The sequence below is a fragment of the Stigmatopora argus genome, chromosome 7 (assembly GCF_051989625.1).
Source record: "Stigmatopora argus isolate UIUO_Sarg chromosome 7, RoL_Sarg_1.0, whole genome shotgun sequence".
Taxonomy (NCBI): domain Eukaryota; kingdom Metazoa; phylum Chordata; class Actinopteri; order Syngnathiformes; family Syngnathidae; genus Stigmatopora; species Stigmatopora argus.
In genome coordinates, this window is record NC_135393.1 from 12,797,977 (window position 1) to 12,821,346 (window position 23,370).

Genomic DNA, 23,370 nt, shown 5'->3' on the forward strand with positions numbered 1-23,370 from the left:
TGAATTGGAGTAGCGATGAATAGACCAATGGCGACTTCGCACCTTGGCGTTGCGTTGCAGGACATCCGGGAAAATAGTGAGGAAAGGGGCGAATTTGTCGCCGTACGGAGCCGATCTGTGTGTGTGTGAGTTCAGCGATGTAGTAGCGAGACACCCGAGTTTGCTGTTTTATTAAACAGGTAAAAGCTTTATTTTTGTTCCCCGCGCGTGTGTTTGATTGTCATGTAATTGGGGGCAGGCGTCGTCCAGATGCTGACAGGATGAGAGGGATCCAGGCGCCGTTACTGTGGCAACATTGGATGGAGGGAAAGCCTCCTCCTTCACTGGCACTCGCACACAAAACAATGGCACTTCACAAACAATTGCGCCTAATAAAGCTTGTGTTGTGAATGAAAATATAAATGTGGATATATGACACTACCCACGGAGGCGTGTCTGTTATTCTAAACCTTTAATGTGTTTGCCTGAAATAATACAAAGAGGAAGACAAGGATGTATGACATCAATAGGTATTTTCCTTTAAATCTCAACAATTGCTGTCTCCAAGCTAAAATTGCTCACATTACTGTATAAAAATTATACTTGCATTTGCACAAGATGATAGCCAATTCTGATGGATTAAAAAAATGGGATGCACACCAAATTAGGCAATATTTTTCATGCATTAACTTCTGTAATGAATTTGGGGCAGTTTTTTTATTATTATTAATTCTCATGACTATAATCTTCAATCCTGAGTATTTAAAGTGCCGCCTCCGCTAGGCAAAAATCTTTTGAACTGCTTCATTTTTTTTCAAAAATATAATTACTACATCTGGTTTAAACCTTTTCTAATTTGAAATGTTGTTTGGTTTCTACACATGCTCCATTTGCAAGGAATCTTTTTGCACAAATATTTAAAGCAAGTAAATGATTAATAAAATACATGCTGTTAAAATATTTCATTCTACTAATGAGGTCATGAGTTCCTTCTTCACTCCAAGTGTTTTTCAAGCAATAATGAAATTCTAGATGCCTAGTAACTGTCATTTAGTAAATTGTTTAAAAATGTATAATACGGCACCAAATCAGAGCAAGAGCACCAACCTATTATCAGGAGGTGAGTTGTTTTGTTTTGGGGTGGGCGGGCGGGATGGCATATTTCTTCAATAAAAAAAAGTCTAATTCCCTTATGATATAACTGCCATACTGATGCTAATATAGTGTGTGTGCTTTTCTATGTGTGCAGAACCCATGACCCTGACACGAGGTTCCTTCACATACTCCAGCGGCGAGGAATACCACGGGGAATGGCGAGAAGGCAAGAAAGGCGCACATGCGTCGACTGCATGATGACCCGGCACAGCTTTATCATCCTCATCATCATCATCACGGCCATGCTGCACGTGTGTGCATTTTGTGTTGTTTTCTTTCTCCCATGTGCTGAAGCAAGCGCATTGTGACAAGGAGGCCTGAAGGTCGAACTGGGAGAGAGTCAAGTCATGTCATGTGTGCGTACAAGAACTACATCACATCTCTCAGTCAGCATGTATTACGTCTTCCCTTGTTACAAGGGTTTCTATTTAAGTGCCGTCTCTTCTGACCATTCTGTATGTCATTAGTAGCCCCTTTTTGTAGATAGGTCTGGAGAAATTGCTGAATCAGCTTAATCAGCATATATTCACCAGTATCATTCTTACTAGAGAAGCCCCAAAGTCAGAGGTCGAACTCTTTTATTTTTGAGTGGCTGTCACCATTTTTTCTACACAAATTAATTGATCAAGCCTTGTCAAAATGTATTCAAAAAATCAATCATGAAAATAGAATTAATAAAAATATTTTTTGTAGTGGTTCACCTTTGCGAAGTTGAAAACGATGACATAAAAAGGGAAGGATTCCATCTTGGGTCATTAGAGGAGTCTGTGGAAAACAGTAGTCAAGACAAGTTGTGTTTATCATGTGATGTGTCGGAATATCAAATTGAAAGTGGGTACGAGGAGCAAGGCAATCCTTAAGAACATCATTGCTTCACGTTCGAAAGCTGAGACATGAGGAGCATGATCATTCACACTTTGACGTATGGTTAGACACGCCCCCTTTTCCAGATGTTCCCTGCCTGGCAAGTCGCAAACAGATACATTTGCCACTGTTTGAGGCTAACGAGATCTCTTGCCAAACAGCTACGAGTCTTGGGAAGGCGAGTTCGAACTAGAAACCCAAGACATCCATGACATTATGTTCCTTACATGTGTATGTAAATTTTTGACCACCACTGTATTTTCCAACCCATGCCCTAAAGCAGTGTGGTGTGAAAACCTAAAAACTAACGAAGGGATTATTATCCAACATGCACAATATCTTTGTATGGTGATTAAATTTGGGAGTCAGGAGGTGAAAGGTGACAGAGGTCAGAAATTTTGAATGAACATGATCATGGATAAGCCTTTTTAATTCGGATTTGCAGGGTAGCTTTTATGATGACAAGAGAACGAGTGATGCCATTTTGGGGCCTGGGAGATGGAAGTGTCCCCAAATATGGTGATGGTTTAAATTTTGCTGCGTAGGCAGAGATTCGCTCTCTAAAAGTGCTGCTCTCGTGTCCAACATACTTCATTAACATATTAGAGATGTAAAATGGAGTCTGCTGCGCTTTTCAAAGAGAACAGGGAACATCCCATGTCACATAGCTTCTCCAGTACTTATTAAAATGGACACACGCATAATCTCAGTTTGGTATTCCCAAATACTCTGTGAATGTTCATGCATTATTTTCACAAAATGCAGCCATTTTCTGTCCCATTTCATCAACATACTGAGCATGTGTCATTCTCCTCCCATTTTAAGTCATTATTAATATTTAATGTCATGTTTGGCCCATCATCCTTCTGAATAGAATCTTGTGTGCAGTTCCTCTATTTTTCTTAATCCTGTCATTTGTGTATTTTTCGATTACCTGGCAAGAGAATTGAAACGACAATCATTTTTTTTGTCATGCTACCAGATTATAATGCGCAGATTATATTGTAGTGTGAGGGAAAATGTACTGCGCCTGCTCGTCTGAACACGTTTGGGTTACTCGAAGAAGATGTAAAGGTGTAAGCGATGTATATGCACCATCTGCTAGAACCCGGGACTCACGATCACAATCACACCATCTCAGCCCGTATTTTCCCTTTCAAGTTTTTTGTTGTTTAAACACTTTGGGAAAGGTTCGAAATGACTGCCAAGGTGCGAGGTTGGAGAAGGGTGAGCATATGCTCACCATCGTGTCAACAAGCAAAATGTGGCAACTGATTTGGGTGCTAGGGTCTTCTTTGTTTTCACTACACAACATTTAGTGGACAATAACAACGAAAATGTTGAGGCAGCTGCATGACAACCGTGGGGGTTGTATAGGGTACTCATTTAAATATTCTATGACAATAAAACCCAAAACGTTTGGGTGGTAATTGGAGGTATAAACTGAGAGTATTCCTTTTGTTTGACATTGTCATTGTATTAATTTATTTTTTTCATTATAATGTTTAATTGTATTTATTAAAATAGGGTTAAGGTTTTTTTTTAAATTACTCAAAATATTCACTTACCTTATAAATGTTTAGAATTGGTTGCATTAGATGGTTAAAAATATGGGTAAGTGGATTTGTATTAAGTCTAAATGCAAGTGTGAGATTTTATGTCGAAAAAAGTAAAATCTTTTCAAGAAAAAAATATTATCAGGGAAAAAAGACCTTGTATTATGATTTGTTTCTCACAATATCAGAAATAACATGTTTTTAGGAGAAAAAAACATATAAAGTAGAAATAGTATTGATTTTTAATGGTATTTGAATGAAAAAAAGTGTGTGTGTGACTGTGTATATATGTGTTGAATAATTCAGTGGGCGATCATGTTACAGGAAGTAGGTCAACAAACATCTACAACAGCAGGAAACCTTTTTAACTACTACGCGTCCGTTTTGCATCTGCAATTAGCCAGCGACACTGACCAAAAGGATCTGAAACGTGGATTACATTCCAACTGGACGGATCAAGTCCAACCACATGACATTATCCGCAGATAATCTGTCACTTTAACCCATGTTCTAGAAAGCAAAATCAAGCACTCTTACTTCCGCCTCAAATTGTAAAGGACACCAAAATTTGTTCTCAGTCACCTAATGCCTCAAAAATAAAAAAAATAACCCAAAGGAAAAAAAAAACCTCTTTCAGATTGTACTACTTTAGTATTCGACATTTGAGATTTCACTGATCTTTTCAATGACGTCATAATTTAGTAGGAGTAAGCAGAGAAGTATTTTATACATTATATCTTTTAGTATTTTTACAAAAAGAAAACCATATGGTTGGCTAGCATTTTATATTTAAAAAAAAAACTGCGATATTTTTAGATCTAAAAATAGCTGTATTACTTATATGATGGCAAAGGGCAATTACACTATTTCAAGAAATAAGGTTTATGTTTTATGATTTTATGCCAGTTCAGATGCCATTTTTCATATACACATATTGTAATTCCCAAAATGGTTATCTCAGAAAAGATCTCGACTTAGTATTTCAAATCTCTGGTCCAAATCACCCGCCGAGATTAAAGAACAAGCTGCACTCTTCTGACAGATGGAGTGTTAATTTACTTGGCCATTAGCAAACTGGCTGTTCGCTATAAAGCTCCCTACAACCCTACCCCCTTTCCGTAACACCCCCCGACGTCCCTTCGCCCACCTTCCCTATCCGCCCCCTAAACGCCACTAAATCATGTTCCTCGCGTAGAGCTCCTACGAGGAACCTGAAGCCACTTATGGGCCTCCTTTGCTAACGAGATGTGCTCGTTGCTCTAGTGCCCCCGCTGGGAATATTCAAATGTGAAAAGAGACTGTGGATCTGGGAATATTCAGATAACGGGTGGGGAAAAAAACCCTCCTGAAAAGGCTTTCTTCTCGCACTCCAAAGCCTTCATCACATGCCACCCAGTTCCGCATTGATCTAAGCACTAAAAAGCAACATATTAAATCCCGGGTATTTCCTTTTATCCTGGTGGAATTTCAAAATGTTCATCAGTCATGGACAGCAAATTCCATGCAATGACCAAACTTCAGATCCTTTCAGTTTCATTTTTCTAGCATACCGAAAAGTCAGTCATAGTACACTCCACTAAATTATTGAATATTTTCAATGAGTATTCAAAGTCAATGATCAAGATTCACACAGATACACAACTATTGAAAATAAAATAAAATGTTAGTTTGTTTCTGCATAGTAGAAACCGCTAACGTATTCAAAGGCAAAGCACAGCAAAGGAAAATGACCCAATGGAAAACAGTAGTCAGATTAATTGAAAGTATAATGCTACAATACAGAATACAAAATCAAAAGTGGGTCATTGGAGGAATCAAAATTTACAGTAAAAGTCAAAAGCCCCTCTAACTGCTGCGAGGAAACAATACACGAGAACGCAAGAATACCATTTGTCAAAAATCGACATTACTGACCTGGACAAGAGGAATAACTATCATGTTCTGGTTTGCTAAGGGAGCAACTGACACAATAATCGAATGCACGTCTAGCATATCTGGCCAAAAATGTCTCGACCAGCCATACTGAAACAGAACAAAGTTGACCATTTAGATTCAAAGCAGTCATATCGTCCCTTGAAAACTACCTCACTCAAATAAGGTCTCAGAAACAGTTATCTCTGATGGGTGGCCGACATTAGATTGCCATTAAAGCTTAATGCACAGTGCAGAAGATTCTTTAAAGTTACAGTAGAGTGTCATGAATGTTGACTTTTGCGTATTTGCCCGTACTTTCACTCAGCCGAGAAAAGCTCAAGTTATCCTAGCTGAAGCATAAACAGGGAAGATGTGACAAAGTGGTTTTGTCAGTGGCACACCATGGGGACGTCATCCAGGACAGCTCAGAGACTGTCATGACAGGAGGTGTCACTCCGACATGATTCTAAAGCTCAAAATCTGACAGACAAATAAAAACAAAATAAAAAAACCATTCATCTCCGACAAGAGAATGTTGCCATGTTTATTATGTTTATGAAACACGTGTCTAAAAATAATCTCCTGTGCTGCCAGTTAAGAAAACACTGTCTTGATCTTACTCATCACATTCACTTTCATTTTTCAATTTCTGTTTTCATATTTCCTATAGATTAACTTTTTTCCTTGCGTTGTTTTAATCTCTGTGATGCTTCGAGGACACTTGATGTGGCATAAACTTGAATAGAACCGATCACTGGTGTCAAAAGTACAGCGTGTGGGCTGTTAACAGGCCATCGTGGAGTCCAATCGGGTCAAAGGCAAGACAACGAAGTCAGCAAATGTGATTTGGAGAAGTTTTTCTAGGTTTCCTTTCAACCGTTTTTCCAGTTCTTCAATTTTCAAACATTTAAATTTGAGAGTCATCCCCAACATGACATTCTTCCATGACTAAGCCTTCAAACGTAAACATACATCTCTGTTTCCTTTATAAAATCTTCTGTCATAGGTCTTCGTCACGGCCGTGGTCAGCTGACCTTCAGTGACGGAACCTGTTACACCGGCCAGTTTGAAAACGGACTCTTCAACGGCTGCGGTGTGCTGGTCTTCGCTGACGGCTCCAGGTCTGACCAAGCAAATGTCTCCTGCTGCTCATGTAAAGATGTAGAATTTCTGACAACTGCAGTTAACTGTCAACATGTTCTTTGGCATTGTGAAGGTATGAAGGAGAATTTGTGCAGGGGAAGTTCCAAGGCGTTGGGGTCTTTACACGCTTTGATGGAATGACGTTTGAGGGCGACTTTAGAAGTGGTTGTGTGCAAGGTTCCGGTAAGATTTTTCTCTCCTTGTGTCTGTTCTGTACCAAAGATACTTGGATAGTTGTTGAAAACTCAGTTCATTCTGGCTCCAATAACACAGTTCACCAGCATAGTATCATCTACCACTCCACTTTTGCTTGTCCATTTTGTCGCGTGTATAAAGCTATAAAATGGCTTTTACATTCAACTTGGTAACTTTTGGGTTTTGAAGGTCTATAGGAGGCATAATAGGTCCTTTCAGGCATTAATATTATCGTTATCTCAGCTCACAAAACTGGGTTTAAGGTGTCATAATGAGAGGTTGAAGTCGATTTCTCCGGAAAGCCTGAAGAGCACGTTTTGTTCGATGGATTTTAGGTGTGTTTTTTAGGAGTGGCCAAATGTCCCAAATGTTGTCATGTGTTAAACATTAACACAATGTTTGGCTAACATTTAACAGAAACACTACACTGCCGACTCAAGTCCAAGCCATCACACATGTCCTTAAGCTATCTGTACAAATCTATATTTTTTATAGACGATGTTTTCCTTTTGAACTTGATGTGATCCAGTTCACGAATCAAGATGAACATCTAATAGTTTCATTAAATCATTCACTGCTAGTGACAAGCAATGGACATCAAATCAATTTTAAGTGAACGGTCATATTTCTGTTCCAACACTGTGCAGCTTTGGTAATGGCAGCGGTTTGAAAGTGCTTTTTAAAATGTGCGTATATGACGCAGGGCTGTTGACATTTGCGGATGGCGGCGGTGGCTGCCATGAAGGTTTCTTTGAGAGCAGCCAGCTGATGCGGCGGGAGAGCAGCCAGGCCGCGGTCCAGAGGGCCCAGGCGGCCGCCGCCAAGGCCCGAGCCCTGGCCATGTGACCCGGACCACGGCGTTGCAACCCCCTCATCTGTTTCAACTCAGACTGCCTTGTAATGTAACTTCTTATGTTGCTTTTCTCTATCTGTGTGAGTTCTGTCAAAAGTCACTGATTCTGCATTGGCCAGACACCGACATATTGGTGCTACGCTAGTCACGCTCAACGGCCCTGAAACAAGTCAACAACTGAGAAGTTTATTCAGCTGTTGTTTTTTTTCAGTGTCTACATCTCCAAACCCAAATATTTATGCATTTGCCGTTTTAACTGTTCGACTGTGATTTAGTTACCATGGCTACAACACTACTATGCTGCAATAGTTCCTCAAAGCTGGTGTCAATTTTCCCAATATAATTTAGTAGATATGATATACCTACAAAAAGTCTCAGGAAGCAACGTCTGAGCAGCCATTTTAGGGTCTATGGCCTAGACTTGAAACTTTAAAGTCATCACAACGGCATGGTGGAATTTCCACGTCTTAACTGTAGTAAACACATTTGGATTCAGACCTAGAAATGCGTACACACTTCTTCTGTCGACCTCAAAACGGCCTAGGCAGACCTCTCATTGGTGCTCCTGAAGCAGGAAGTCCAAGGGTGTCTTCTTGCCTCTATGTTCTGCCTCGTTGGATCACTCAGTGTCCTTTCAACGTCTGGTTTGGTCTGATCTCAGACCGGCAACCATCAGTAACCGCCTCCTCCCTCAGTGCCAATCACTCAGTGCCACCCGGCCTCTGCTGATCCAGAATCAGTGACTCACATATTCAGCTTTTCTAAAAGTGCCCCCTCAAAATATGACAATTTGAAGTTACTGCTTAAGATTGAATAAGGTTACTGTAGATTAGATCCATGTACAGCTTTTACGTGCGGTTGTTTGGTCACTTTCTTTTTTTTGTTTTGTGTAGTCAAAACTCTCAAGTAAAAAAAAGAATGTTTACATTCTGAATACGTATAGCTTACAATGAGGAAACGGTGATTTGATACAGGAAAAAGTTCAGTTTTGAGTTTGGTCAAAGAGCTAGTTAAAATTCATACAATAAATAAATACGATTACAAATGTATCAAATGTTATTGAAAACTAAATTTTAAAAATCCATTTCTATTGGCTTTTCCCAAAAGATTCTGCATGATAGATTTTCCATTTGGAATAGAACCCAAGCCTCGTTAATAATAAATAATAAATACAAACATGAATTTAATTTAGAGATGATCCAATAACATTCTAAAGTAGATTTATATGTTTTTCCATTTGAATTTTGTAGTATTTGAGTTATAAATAGACATCCAATTAATTTAAACTGGGAGGACTGCCTGCGAATGCTTGTCTTTCGGTGGGATTGACAAGGCTTCGACGTCCAATCAATTTTGACTGGGAGCGTGTCCACCACGTTTAACGTCATCACTGGCAGCCAATGAGTTAAACGAGTGCCCCATAAGGGACTAACGTTATAATTAAGTCCATTTTTAGCTTTAGCGTCCACAATTCTTCTCTTATTGTTTGCGTCGTGGCGCTGAGGGGCGTGTGATGCCTGAGAATGAAGTCGACGTGCCTGCTGGGAATTGTCTATAGTATGTGTGTATGTGCATATAGGGTGAAGCATCAAAAGGAGTCTATTGTCAGTTATGTGAATATCTGAGCGCATGTTTAATTTGGGATTCGTGCACGTGCTGGCAAGGAATCACTCTTTTTATTGACTCTGGGATCAGGGTCCTTAAAGACTGTTAGTTTTAAGTGAAGTGTAAGTCGCCGTACTTGTGTGTGTATTTTAGTCAAAAAGTGTTTGTGCCTCACACAACTGGAACACAAAAGCCCTTTAAACACAACTTAAGCCACTTCACAGCATCCATAAGGATGAGACATTCTGGATGTTCTTGTCACACTTGCTTTGAGCGTTGAGAAACTATGGCCCATTTCTTGGGGTAACGGGGAGGGTGTCCTTTTTGTTTTTGTTGTAAATAACAAAAGATGAATGAGTGTTGGGCTCATGCCAAGTGGGAGATTTGCTCAAATTAGCATACAGAGACTTGAGCAGGAGTGGAGGATCTGAACATGTCCGCATTTCTGTTTCTTTTTTGAAAAGTAGCTTGATTCGAGTGAAAATTTACCCTTGGTTTGAAAAATGGTGCGAGAATTGGTTTCAATAAGTACCGTGAAATTTGCCGAGTCTACAAAAATTTAAGAATCTGTGCCTGAAAAGACACGAGAAGTCTTCCATTTTGGCTCTAAGAGAGATTTCTCCATTAACTTCAAAGTTAATTATACGGATGTCTTTTGGTCAAATTTTCCACCTGTCATTCATTCATCTTCCTAGTCGTTTATCCATACAAGGGTCACGAGGGTGCTGGAGACTATCCCAGTTAACTATGGGTAGTAACTAGGGGACACTGAATTGGTTTCCAGCCAATTTCAGGGTACAAGAAGACAAACAACCATTCATTCGCAGGGACAATTTGGAGTGTTCAGTACGCCTATAATGCACATTTTTGGCATGCAATTGGAAACCAGAGTACACAAAAACTCTACACAGGGACAAGGAGAATATACGTATTCTCTTCGAGATGGAATTTGAAGGAAATGCTGCCGTTCCTGTTGCAAGTTGCCATTTCCAAATTTCCATCAAATTGTGTAAACTTTCACTGAGTTGCCATTTGTTCACAATGACACTAAATTTTAATAATAAAGTCTAGGATGTAGTCCGCCTTTCCCCCAAACTCAGCTACTCCGGCACCCCGCAACCCAGACAAGGATAGGAAAGGGATGAAAATGAATTAAGAAATGAAAAATAATTATTAGTCAGTCCAAAATGTTTCTCAAATGCTCAACTGTTGATTTTAGCTGATTATATTTCACTGCGTCAGTATTGTACAAGACGATCTGTAGTTGTATTTTATGTACATTTCGAATTGATGTAGACAAAAAAATAATAATAAGTGAGTTTGAGAAATGTTGGACAACCTTGAAAGTCCACCGTGTGCCTGAAAAAAAAGTGACTGTGCTTAGGGTCCTTTTATCACTGCCGCACTCTTTAAATTCCTACAGCGTTATTTCACTTTCACAAAATGAGACTTCATTTATTAGTCTGAAGGTCTTCTGAACGCTAAATGTAAACACGCATAATAAAGGATGTTTTTGTTGTAAGAAAAAAAAGGCAAGAAAGATGCTGAAGTGGGATGTTCAAAAAAAGAAAAGGGAAAAAGGAAATGGGCGAATTGCCTTAAAAAAACATGAAAAGACTTCTTTGGGGCAAAAGTCAAAAGTCATTGAAATCAAATATTAACTTTTGTCAAGGTTTTACTCAGAGGAATTTGTGTGAGTGAGTGTTTGAGTTCAGATTAAAGTTGCTTTACTGTATATCAAAGTTGGACTATGTTAAATGACATCACTGCAGGAACTTATTGCACTTTTAATCACTTTTTGTGTCCATTCTAATGAATTGATTTCACTGTCACTTTGTTGTGTGGAATTGAAATGCAAAAGAAACTAATGAAACATTTGTATGTACTCTTGTCATTATTTCATATCTTAAAAATGAATCTAACAAATCCTGGTAGCATTTTTTCTTTAGTTTTTGTTTAAAAAAATCAATATATAGAGCTAGCAACGACATGGCTAACAAACCTTTAGAAATTGTGTTTTTTCTTATAGAAATTAAATATATCAGAGAACATTTTCTATTGTTGGGATTAGTAAAATTCATTCATTTTCCGAACCGCTTATCCTCACAAGGGTCGCTGGGGGTGCTAATCCTATCCACCAATTCGGGGTGTCCCCTGTCTGGTGTCCATAGTTGGCTGGGATAGGCTCCAGCACCCCCCGCGACTAGGATAAGTGGTGAATGAATGTTTTTTGCTTAAAAAAAAAGATGTTTAAGGTCAACTGAAAAAAAGTAATAATGACAAACTATGTAAAAATTGTAATCTTATTAGAATCTATATGTGTATATGTATGTATATATACATATACGTATACATATACATATATACATATATATATACATATATATATACATATACATACATATACATATATATACATATATATACATATACATATATATATACATATACATATACATACATATACATATATATATACATATACATATACATACATATACATATATATACATATACATATATATACATTTACATATATATACATTTACATATATATACATTTACATATATATACATATATATACACATATATACATATATATACACATATATATATATACATTTACATATATACATATATATATATATTTCAGCAACACGCTTATCTATTTCTTTATTAACTTATTTGTTTATTGCCTATTTATTTATGTCTAAAATGTCTTTTCCTGTGTCTGTATTCTCACCCTCTTGCTACTGTGACAATGAAATTTCCCAAATACGGGATGAATAAAGTTATCTAATCTAATCGAAATAGGCATAAAAACAAAGTATTCTATTCTTTTGTGTCACTGGGAGACATCAAAGACACTCAGAGGCACACACACACGTCCATGGATAGCATATGGAGGATTTTGAAGTGGGATCACACTCCCTGACAGGTAGAGCAATTTTTTCCCACCTTTTTCGGCTGTCACGGAGTGTTTTCCCTCCCCCAATTTCCCCCTTCCTCCACCCTCAGCCAGTGTCACTTAAATGGCTTTAAGGTGTGTTTGGGTTGGACTTTCACCTCCTTCCCTCACGTTTCCCCGGCAACCGCCCAGAGTTGCCTTTAATTTGTATCATCTCCATCCCGAGTGTGGCTCTTTAGCTTCGTTGCCGTGGCAGAGCCTGTTGCCATGGCGAACTGTTTAAATATCCACTGCAGATCACTTTGTTTCATATTATTCCTCCAACTGATGCGTGTGTTTGTGTGCACTATATTTGTTTGTCTCAGTGTGGGTTTCTACTTTTGTTTGAGTGTGTATTTGTGTGTTTGCCATGTCCTTGTTTGTGTATTAGTGTTACTCACTCGCTGTGTGTGTGTGTGTGGTCCTGTGTGTCTCTGAACAGTATATTTATATTTCACTGTGTGCATATTTATGTGTCTTTTAGTTTGCTTTGTATTTGCGTCAGTGCGTGTGTTTGTGTGTCAAGAAAAGAGGCGCTCGCCTTGTGCCGAATGTCTTTTTTCTTCTTTTTAAATGTTCGTTTTGTTAATCCATCTCCACAGGGAGGGTTTGCCTATTTTTGCTTCTTGTGTAAAATCAAGGGAGGCGTGGAAAAAGCATTTGGTGTGTCGCCTTATCAGCCCTGATTCCCAAATGATTGTTTTCCCTGTTTAGAGAGGACATGCTCTCGCGCATGCTGATAAGACGCAATAAAAAGGAATCTTGTGGCCAATAATCACACACGCAAATTATGTACTGTGCATAATTGAGAAAGACATGAGACAAAATGTGCTCACTATGTTTGCCGTAATGTAAACACGAGGCTATTTCTGTCTTTGGGATGACCTAATATGTCATCTCCGATAAATAGTATCCAATAACTAGTCTTATCATTTTTCAAAAAAGAAGCATCTTTTAAACCTGCAAGTAAGTGACTATTTTTTGGTAGTAACGCTCCCCTACTTACGAACGAGTTAGGTTCCGAGCGATTGTTCACAAGTTGAATTTGTTTGTAAGTTGATTCAGTGCTATATTTTGTATTATAATTTATGTTTAAGGCCTATATAATTATATTGAAGGTTTATATAAGTGCATTTGTATGTTTAAGGCTTGTATAAGTAACACGCATTGGTTTGTACTGAAAAAAACATTTATTAAAATGGAGAGAATATGTACAGTACTGTAGAGAGAGAGAGAGAGAGAGAGAGAGAGAGAGAGAGAGAGAGAGAGAGAGTGAGAGAGAGAGAGATTTATGAATTAGAAACTGGCCGAAAGAAGCGATCTAACGACGATTGCACAGTTTTCTTCTTTTTTTCCATCATAAATGATGCGGTAGCACTGTATGGCATCATTCAATTGATTTGCAAACTTTGTGCAACGTTCAATATTTGGGTCCTGCTGCTCGATCTTTCTGTTTATAAATGGTACTGACGGTCGAACGATTCAAGTTGTATATGTGCAACGCTCACCACTCTCACGCGCATCAAGCTTCGTTATTATTGCCACTCGTTTCAAATGAAATGGCTTTCCTCTTCCTTGCAACTCCCTCAATAGAAGCCTTTCGCTTTTTACCAACCATATTCAATAATGGATGCACGAGATATTTAATGATACAAATGAAAAAGGTTCTTTGCGCACTGGAGATACGTTCACGCACTTCCGCATTGCAACGAATTGGACAGAAGAAGGTAGATGCTGGGTGAGCTGAGCTCTCACAGCGCCAGGCGTCGGTATTAGCGGCGGAGAGAAGCACTACTCGGAAAAAAATACAAAATCGAACTTACGAACATTTTTCGACATAAACGCAATTTGCAGACATGTTCGTATGTACTGTTGTTCGTAAGTCGTATGTTCGTAAGTAGGGGAGCGTCTGTAATAATGTTTTTTTGGTATTTCTTTTTAACTCCAAACAGACCTGAAATATACTTTTTGGGTCATGTAGGCTACAATGTTAACATTTGATATACAATTCTTAATAATTACATATTTTTATTCTGACTTTTTGACATTTTGTCTGATTAGAAAGGTATCTATTGTATATATTTAGAGATTTTTTTTAAATTGTGTCACAGAAAACAGTTGTGTCGAAGCCAACTTTTTTCCACTAGTTTAGAAAAATGTCCCTAAGCCAAGCAAAAAAATGACAGTCAAGGATGGCCAAAGAGAAATACATTCCTCCGATAAAACGCCATTAATTCTAGCATGTCGTATATGGCTTAGACAGGGTTTCTTTCAAAATACTTTAGTTGTTGTATATACATTGCAAGATAATGAAGCATAAAATGTACATTCCTTTTCTGACAAGTAAGCCATTTACCTTTCTTTATGTAAACACTTAGTGTGCATCAATAATACGGAATACCACAAAGATACAATAAAGCCAGTCAAAATCTCCTCACTGTTTGGCACCACTCAAAGATAAAAAGACTCGCACAAACACATACACACTTACCTAAAGAACTGCGTGTGGTTTTTGTGTGTGTCTAATTGCTTTGTGTGCCCCACTGTGCACAGTGGGACGCTGGAGAGTTTGTGCTTGTCAACAATACGCTCATTATGGCCAAACAGTTCAATTGTGGTTATATCAGACCATAGAACATCTCTCCAAAATGAAGGTATTTGCTTTTCTTTCCTTTTTTTCCCCCCTCGTGCATTTGCAAACTGTAACCTGCTTCTATTGGAATGACGGCATCTTCTTAGCTTCGAGGACTTTTTAGACCATTTCAGTGGGGTGCTTTTCCCGCTGTGTATAATGACACATTGGTGCCAATTTCAGCAAGCATCTTCATAGGTCTTTTACCTTCGCTGTCGGATCAATACTTATCTTGACAGTTCTGAGATGGAGGGATCAATACGGCCTTCCTGTGTCGAGTTTGCATGTACTTCCCGTGTTCTCCCGGTACTCCGCTTTCCTCCCACATCCCAAAAACATGCATGGTAAACTGATTAATCCCTCAAAATTGTCCAAAATTATGAGTGCCTAACCAGCCTAACCTCCATGTTTGGGGGTTTTGGGACAGAAACCGGAGTACCTGGACAAATCCCACGCAAGCCCGGGCAGAACATGCAAACCCCACACAGTGAAGACCAACCTGGGATCGAACCTTCGACCTCAGAACTGTGAGGCCGATGCGCTAACCACCCTCCCAACGAACCGCCCATCTACACATACGTGTATACGTACATATACGAATCATATACATACACACATATATACCTGAAAATATCTTACATGTTCAATTTGCACTTGAAAAGATGTCACTTCTCCCCGCGGGCTCTTTTAATTTGATGCTTTTATTTTAATCTACATGTCTCACACACACACACACACACACACACACACACACACACACACACACACACACACTTTCTCCCAGCATGAAAATGGAGGTGCATGTGTAAATACTGCAGAGGAGAATGGGATGGGAGTTGGGGGTGGTATTTTCCTAGTTGGGGGGTTGCACACCAAGCCTTATTTGCATATCCAACATTTGGTAGGGAAAAAAAATCTCACTTTGATGCTCTCTTCTTCAAGGTTGTAAATGGCTCCAGCCTCAGATAACGTCATCACTCATTTAAAATGGATATATTCCCTTTTTTTTTTTTAAATGCTCATGGTATCTTTTTTAAAATGGTCAATCATAAAATTGAAGTCATTTCCTTTGTCATTAATATTTGTGAAAAGATACGGAAAATCCTGATTAGTAAGCTATTCTTTGCTTTTTAATGTTACAGTAAATTAAAGAGACTACACCCTAAATTGCTCCCAGTGGGCATGGCAACAACACTGCCTACTGCTGTGAGAATGGGGGAATGTGCGACTATAAAGCCTATTCGTGAGCAGTATGATAGTCAGACATTTTTTATTTACCCACGTTAGCTCCAACTCAGATCGACGTCGACATTATCGTCTCTCCCGAGTGTCTTTGTTGACTAATTACGTGTACAAAATGTGCTTTTTAAGAAACCTTAACTATGCAACAGTAAGCAGCTCAGATAATGTGTTTGCTGGCTGGCTTGATCTAAAACCAATTTGTTCAGCTCCGGTTTGTGTGGCCGGCGAAAGCAAATCAGCGACATGATCTTTCTTCGTAAAATACGCCCCAATGGCAGATTTACTTTAAAAAATATAAACAAATATACGGTCATAATAGCCCTTGAAAGCATAACTATGTAGCCCGAAAGAAACGTTTGACACACGCAGAAATGCTCTGACACTAAAGAGTGCTTTTCCACCTTTAAAGTCTCACTTCACAGATTTTTACACTCCAATTGAATAATAGCATCTTGTCAAAGAATAGCGATTGAAACTAAATTTTATCAATTAAAGATAATGTTAAAGTGGTGGATAATGTCTTAACGTTCAGGATTTCAGTTGGAATTTTGCCATTTTACCCAAAATTGGAGAGTAACATAAGATTGAAAATGCATAAAGTTAACAGACCCGTGGCCATTCAGAGCCATCCGTTGGAGGTGAAGTCTCGTCGGAGTTTTTGCGTCTGTTCCTGGTCCAGCGGTCTGAGAGGCGAACGGCAGACGCCACCGTGAAAGCCGAACCACTCCATGGCCTGCTTGAGGGCGGGCACACCCAGCCCCCTAGTTACCTAGGACACATTTGACACTAGATCAGAAGTCTCACTTAATCAAATAACAAGCTACTTCACTACAACTATTTTCTAAAGTAATGAAAAATAATACCTGAGCCAAAAGGATCCCGTTAAAACATGACACCTATCACATTACAATCTAAAAGTTTTCATGTTAAAACATTGAAAAGTTCACCTTAAAACAGGGGTGTCAGACTCGGGTTGGTTCGCGGGCCGCGTTAACGTCAACTCGATTTCATGTGGGACGGACCATTTTAGATAAACTTAGATAGACTTTTTATAAATGGATTAAAAGAACTGGATTAAAAGTCCTGAATATTCAGTTTTTATAGATCTAAAACAATGTTTATTTTAGCTTTTTTTTATATTTTTCGATTTTACAAAATGATTTTTTCCCGGGCCACACAAAATGATGCGGCGGGCCAGATTTAGCCCCCGGGCCACCACTTTGACACGTGCCTTAAAAGATAAATTAATGACGAACATCTCAATTTTAAACGACACATTTATCCCATTATGCGGATATTATATATGACTGGTGTCCCCATCATTCTCTGCCAAACAAAACACATCGATGGAGCAATGATTTTTGTGACATGATGGTGTAAAAATAGTGCATCCTCACAGCGGCATTGGGTTCAATGAGTCGTTGCTGCAGCTCCCGGGCTTGGTCCCAGCGACCCGACGCGCACAAGCGCTCCAAATCACACAGCGGCTCACCCAGGATGTTAGCTAGCGCGCAGACTCCGCCCACCGCGCCTGAAACATGATCGATGAGAAGTACACACTTGAACTTGGGGCATCCTTACAGCGTTCTCAACTTTCACGGCTGGAGACTGAGACGCACATTTTCAGGACATTCTCACGCTCAACGACACACCATACTTCTCGTATTGATCATATTAACTCGACAGTTCCTTGTGCCCTGTGATTGGCTGCCAACCACCTACTGCCCAAAGTTGGCTGGGTAGGCTCCAGCACCCCTGAGACCTTCGTGAGCATAACCTATACAGCGTATAGGTTTCTTTTATTCAGTTTGTGTATAGTATACACAAGATGAATAAAAGAAACATATGCAAATTCAAAATTTTGAAGCACAAAACATCGCCCTAGGATTATAATATATATTTAAAATCCCTATTAAGGAACCATTGTACATACATACACAAAACACACACATACACACACACTGTCTCACACTCTAAATGATTTTTATAAATTGAGAACCCTGTCCTTAGCTAGGTGAGAAAAAAAATTGGCAAGTAAAAGGTGGCAGCATAAAAAAATAAGCAATAGACAGCAAGCTATTGTTAATTTGTTAGATATATTTTTACCATTGTGTTAAACCTGGAGGCACACTTAATTATGCTGGAATAACCATTATAACACCTCGCTTATCAAAAAGGTCCCAACTTGTAAATTGTGTCAAGTAAGACCTCACACAATTCCTGAGTTAAAAGTTGACACCTGTTTGAACTATTTGATAAGAGCAATTGAAGTTGGGGCCAAATAGTCTTGAGGCGGAAGATGGAATTTCCACCAACTTGGTTGTAAAAGAGGTTAACAGATCAAAACATCAAACTTTTGGGGCAACTAAAGAATTGTGCGATGCGGACGTTGGAATTCTAGTCGACAAAAGTAGTTTGCAATTCTAACAAGGCTACCTACGTGTTAGTAATTAGCATTTAGTGACTTACCGACGCAGTAGGCGGCCATGAGAAATCCGGCAGAGCCTGCCAGAATTTGGAAATCGTGAGCTTTGGTTTTGTGGACCATCAGTGCTATCCTGGTGATCTGCATGGAAATGAATCAATTAGAAATTAAGGCCTAAATGACTATTTTACAACCCAAAACAAGTTCATCTATTGACATAGGTTTTATTAATGTATATTTCATTTAGGTTATTAATTCCGATTTATAAGGAGGAATATTGAGGCAACAAAATGGCTGCTTGCAAACAAAAAGTAATTAAAACAATTTCTTTGGCGATACAATACAATATGAATTATTTGGAATATGATATAATTGCCAATTTTACAAAGTCTGTCACGATTCAGGGCCCTTCGATTGATTTAATCTAATAATATATACACCTTTAACTTCAATTAAATATGAAGATAACTTGTTTGTTTGTATCGATTTTGTCAGAAGAGGGCGTCACAAGATAAACAAGCATAATGGACGTCTTTCATTGGACATGTGGGATCACATGACAAAATTCCCAAGAGGTGCGAAACAACATTAAAGGTAGTTCTTGAATAATTCATAGCCTGCCTGTGTTTCTTTTAATTGTCTTTTCTCGAATAGAAAGGGGACCATCAAACGACTCCGCAGGAAATAAGCTCCACCTTCCGAGCATGTATTTTTAGCCGGCGACTGTCAATCAGGCACCACGAGAATGGTTGCCATGTTCATTTCTCAACGACGGCGACTCCCCCACCGCCGTTTTCTTCTCGTTAGGATGTTAAAATACAGAAAGTTATTTGCGTGGCAGGATTTGTCATTGGACTTTTTGAGAGTGGAAGAAATCCTTCCCTAACCTGTCTTGCGACCTCCCACCTTTTGCGGCGCCCGTTTTCCGCCTACGAGCGAGACGGCAGTGACGGCGGCGTGGGCGAAGTGGCGCGGGGTCAGCGCCGCCGACATCCTCCCAAATCGCAAATCCGTTCCCACTTCCCACACAGCCAGTGTGTGTGTCTCCCCCCTCCCCGCAGCCTCAAAAGCAACACGGCGCATTGGCTGACCTCCCGCCTGCCGAAGGGCTCGCTGCTCTTTTTACTTTCTTCTTTTTTTTCTCCTCATTTTTAACTTTTTACTTGTGATTTGTAAAACTTCTCCTGGCAAAATGACATAATTCATAAGATTGTGTACTGCACAATACGTGGCTACACTGCAGGTTGGCTACTTTTTTCGTACTATTTTAATGTTTTATTCTTTTGAATAGTTCCGGTTGTCATGTTTCCCTTTAAAGTTAAAATACATTGACTTTGCTGCTTTCTTTATATATTAATTTAGTCGTTTTCTGTTTAAATGTCAATTGCATATAATTTGTAGGTTCATTAATTGTTATTCTATCACTCCTACTCTATTTTCTCACATCATCTCTCACCCTCAATCATTCGTATACTTCTTCCCACTCCCCCGTTGCTTCTCTTCAATTGTCGCTGATTCTTTAACACTCTCTGAAGCTTGTCTATACTGTTTTGAAGTTCAAAAGAAGCACTCCTTACATCTCCGCCGCTGTCTTTGAGTCCTGCGATGTTTGGATGTTGCGACAGGCGCACAACGGCGTCTACGGGGAGCTCCAAGCCCGTGTTGGCTGGGACGCTGTACAGAATCACTGGAACTTCGCTGTTGTCCGCCACCTGCCAAGTTAAATATATTTTAATACTCTTGTTAATTTACTGCCATTATCAGGCAAAATTAAGTGACACGACTATGTGTTGTGGTTTTACTGTTAACCTTTGTAAAGTGCTGGACAAGGGCGATGGTGTCCATTTTTCCTTTGTAGAAGCACGGCGTCACCACTAAGACGGCGTCGGCACCCGCTGCCGCCATTTTGGATGTCAGCTCCAACGTTGCTCTAGTGGCTGAAAAACAAAACAAAACTTAAGTACTGACATTCCCCACTTAAGAACTCCAATTTCATTTATTCCCACTGATAGTGTACTCATTTGTGGTTTTTCATCCTCAGGGGTCTTCACTGTGAATTTAGAGTTTGGCGATAATTTTACTGACCTATATCTGACAGCAGAGGGCAGCAATGAACCATTTTAAATGTAATATCAGGCACTGTGTGTAAGTCAACTTGTTTTTGTCCAGAAGTCTATGCAGGTGGTGGTCAAGTCAAATACTAATAAATCCAATTTACAAAACCACTTCTTGAACCAATTAATTTTGTAAGTAGAGTTTTTTGAGAAAATTGTAATTGAATAGAATAGAATATGATGATTGTATTTGGTTACATGGCACATCTACCAAAAACATGAAATGACGTACATTCGCAACCAGACCCTGCGATGAGCAGCTTGTTGGCGGGCATTGAGCGTCGGACTCTCTTCACCACCTCCACGCGCTCCTCCTCGGTCAAGTAAGGGTACTCGCCATTGGAGCCCTGAACCACCAGACCTGTACAAACATAACCCACACCACAGAACTTACATTGCTGACTGACAGCTCCTTAAAGTTTGACAATTAGCAAAGAAATCACAATTAAAAGGGGATTAAAACTGAAAAATTATTGTTTGGCTATATTGCTGTGAGGGATGAAGATTTTGAACAGTAGTAAATACATTATTTGTAACTAAATTTGAAAAAAACATTTTTTGTTTTAATAAGGTGGAATAAATTATGAGAAAAATTATAAGGGTAGGTTATAGTAATGTGGTATAAGAAATCTTTAATTAAAAAAAACTAAAATGATGCAAATAAAAATAGGCATGGACTTTTGTATTATGAAAAAGTGTAACATGAAAAGTAACACGCAAACCTAAAGTTATGTTTGTTTATTGATTTATTGATTTTTAAGAAAAGTATTTAGGAGGTATGGAAGTCCAAAGAATATTTTTAAATTAGCTAAATGGTTTGAATGTACACCAACTTTTCTTTAAGATGTTAGTGATGCGTTTAATGGTGACATCACGATAACCATAAAGTTTTTTATGTCTTAATTTAGGAAATCTAGTCTTTGTCGTCTAACCTTTGAATGGAATCTGGGCATACTTTTGCAGGTTGTGCTCCAACTTGTCATAATCGACGTCTTCTCGCTCCGTGAAGGGGGTTGCGATGGGAGGGTACACGCCGCTCAGGTCGAGCCGGACCCCGGCCGAGCTCAAGCCGCGAGCACCGCTCTGCACGGTGCTTCCGCGACCGAGGAGGCCAGCTTTCATCAGCCAGCGAGGCGAGATACTTCGGGCGCCGGAACACAACATGACGCCGGCCCAATGCTAACTTCTACTACTCACGTCTGCTGCTACTGCTACTACCGTAGTACTTGTTTCTCGTGTAGACTTCTGCTTATTCATGTATTTGACTTTTTGTCAGTTAATGTCTGACCCGCCTCGTTAAATATTGACGAATGTTCGTGCTTTCGGGGTCGTTCGGTGACTTGAATTTTGTTCACTTTCCCCCGTTCTTGTTTGAAACGTTATATGAAAGAGCATAACACACCTTTATGGTACGTTAGTGCCCCCCAGCGGCCGAATGAACTACACAGCCACCTGTCACAGTGAAGACCAACCTGGGATCGAACCTTCGACCTCAAAACTGTGAAACCCTCAAACATTTGTTTCAAACAAAAAAAGGAAATAAAATAAAAAATGAGAAACAAGACATACATATAACAATGGTTTTAACCCACTAGCTTTCACTGACCACTTGCAACACTGAACTTTACTGTTAAACTATTGGCTGCCATTTACAGTGAAAGACGTGCAATCTGTATACATAAAAAAACACTATCTGAAAAATATCCCATTTCATTTTTCGTGTGCATTTAAAAATCATATAAACAAGCTGAGATGCTTGCTTGCTGCAGTGTTTCTGACTTGATATTCTATAATTAGCAGTGACGTCACTGTGGGTGCGCCAGTCCAGTGCAGCATCCAGTCAGCACTCATCATCACATGGACCAAAAAGCATCGGAAACCAGAGGAAACAGCGACACCGGAGGAATTCTCCCCAATCTGACGAGGGAGTAAGTCCCACCCCGACATGCAGGCGAGACTCCCCCTCCTCCTGGTGCTCCTCTTCCCCGGCTCGGGACTCGCTCTGCTCGGCTTCCGCCCGGAGGAGACCGGCCCACAGCTGTCCGTCCAGGACGGGGTGCTGAAAGCCACCGAAGGGACGCGCTTTACTCTGCGGGTGTACTACTCCACCCCTCCGCTGTACAGGTTCAACCGCACGCGGGCCACCAGCGCGGCGCCCTGGATCGCTTTCATCGAGGAGCCCGGCCCCGAGGCGCGTCCCCGCCACGGGCCGGACCCCCGCAACTTGTGCGCGGACAAAAGCGCGCGCACGTCCGACATCGAGGTGCTGGGCTCCTTCAAATCGGCCTCCAGTCGGAATTCGGTTCTGGTGGAGTTGCTAGCCAAGCAGCTGCGAAGAGGGGACACCATCAAATTCTACTCGGTGTGCATGTTAAATGATTCTTCTGGAGTGGAGTGAGTGCTTGCATACAGTGGTGGTCCAAAAGTACCCACACAGTGTTAAAAGTTAACATTAAATGCCTTGGATGGATGGAGGGAGATGTCAAACTCATTTGGAATGGGAGTTGACAGTCTGACTTGCCAAAGTGGATTAAATGAAATGAAACATGATTAGCATGTCATTGTTGATAAGCAACTGAGAACATGATGAATACAGTGGCACCTCTACTTACAAATGTTTCAGGTTATGGAAGGCTTTGCTATGTAAGTTATTGTTCCAAGTTACAAAACATAAAAGGTACAGTATATGAATATAATACAGAAATGCTGTAAAGTTTACCATGTAGCACTCAAGATTTTGGAATG

At 39.7% G+C, this 23,370-nt stretch overlaps 3 protein-coding genes across 4 annotated transcripts in view; 2 read left to right on the forward strand and 1 right to left on the reverse strand.

Moving 5' to 3' along the window:
* The first annotated feature begins 57 nt into the window (after positions 1–57).
* Positions 58–8,108, forward strand: LOC144077349 (uncharacterized). The gene is made up of 5 exons (XM_077605022.1): positions 58–179; positions 1,229–1,300; positions 6,475–6,589; positions 6,685–6,794; positions 7,510–8,108. Exons 2-5 carry the CDS (start codon positions 1,234–1,236, stop codon positions 7,650–7,652), a joined length of 435 nt encoding a protein of 144 aa, XP_077461148.1. The 5' UTR covers positions 58–179; positions 1,229–1,233; the 3' UTR covers positions 7,653–8,108.
* Positions 1,696–22,157, reverse strand: hoga1 (4-hydroxy-2-oxoglutarate aldolase 1). Its single transcript, XM_077605021.1, has 8 exons — positions 21,558–22,157; positions 20,858–20,986; positions 20,321–20,448; positions 20,089–20,223; positions 18,556–18,652; positions 17,484–17,617; positions 16,696–16,855; positions 1,696–1,899 (listed from the first exon to the last, which is right to left on the reverse strand). Exons 1-7 carry the CDS (start codon positions 21,787–21,789, stop codon positions 16,706–16,708), a joined length of 1,005 nt encoding a protein of 334 aa, XP_077461147.1. The 5' UTR covers positions 21,790–22,157; the 3' UTR covers positions 1,696–1,899; positions 16,696–16,705.
* Positions 21,597–23,370, forward strand: part of LOC144077345 (metal transporter CNNM1-like) — a 7,856-nt gene continuing 6,082 nt past the window's right edge. For both annotated transcript variants that reach the window (XM_077605016.1, XM_077605017.1), the window contains exon 1: positions 21,597–22,987. In XM_077605016.1, the coding sequence (XP_077461142.1) occupies positions 22,571–22,987 (417 nt within the window). In that variant the 5' untranslated portion in view covers positions 21,597–22,570. The remainder of the gene's footprint in view (positions 22,988–23,370) is intronic.

Coding starts and splice junctions, on each gene's coding strand:
- hoga1 (XM_077605021.1), bottom strand. CDS start 21,789: ATGTTGTGTTCCGGCGCCCGAAGTATCTCGCCTCGCTGGCTGATGAAA. Junction 20,224..20,320: donor TTGTCCAGCACTTTACAAAG/GTTAACAGTAAA, acceptor TTAACTTGGCAG/GTGGCGGACAACAGCGAAGT. Junction 17,618..18,555: donor CATGGCCGCCTACTGCGTCG/GTAAGTCACTAA, acceptor ATCATGTTTCAG/GCGCGGTGGGCGGAGTCTGC.
- LOC144077349 (XM_077605022.1), top strand. CDS start 1,234: ATGACCCTGACACGAGGTTCCTTCACATACTCCAGCGGCGAGGAATAC. Junction 6,590..6,684: donor GTCTTCGCTGACGGCTCCAG/GTCTGACCAAGC, acceptor GGCATTGTGAAG/GTATGAAGGAGAATTTGTGC. Junction 6,795..7,509: donor TGGTTGTGTGCAAGGTTCCG/GTAAGATTTTTC, acceptor TATATGACGCAG/GGCTGTTGACATTTGCGGAT.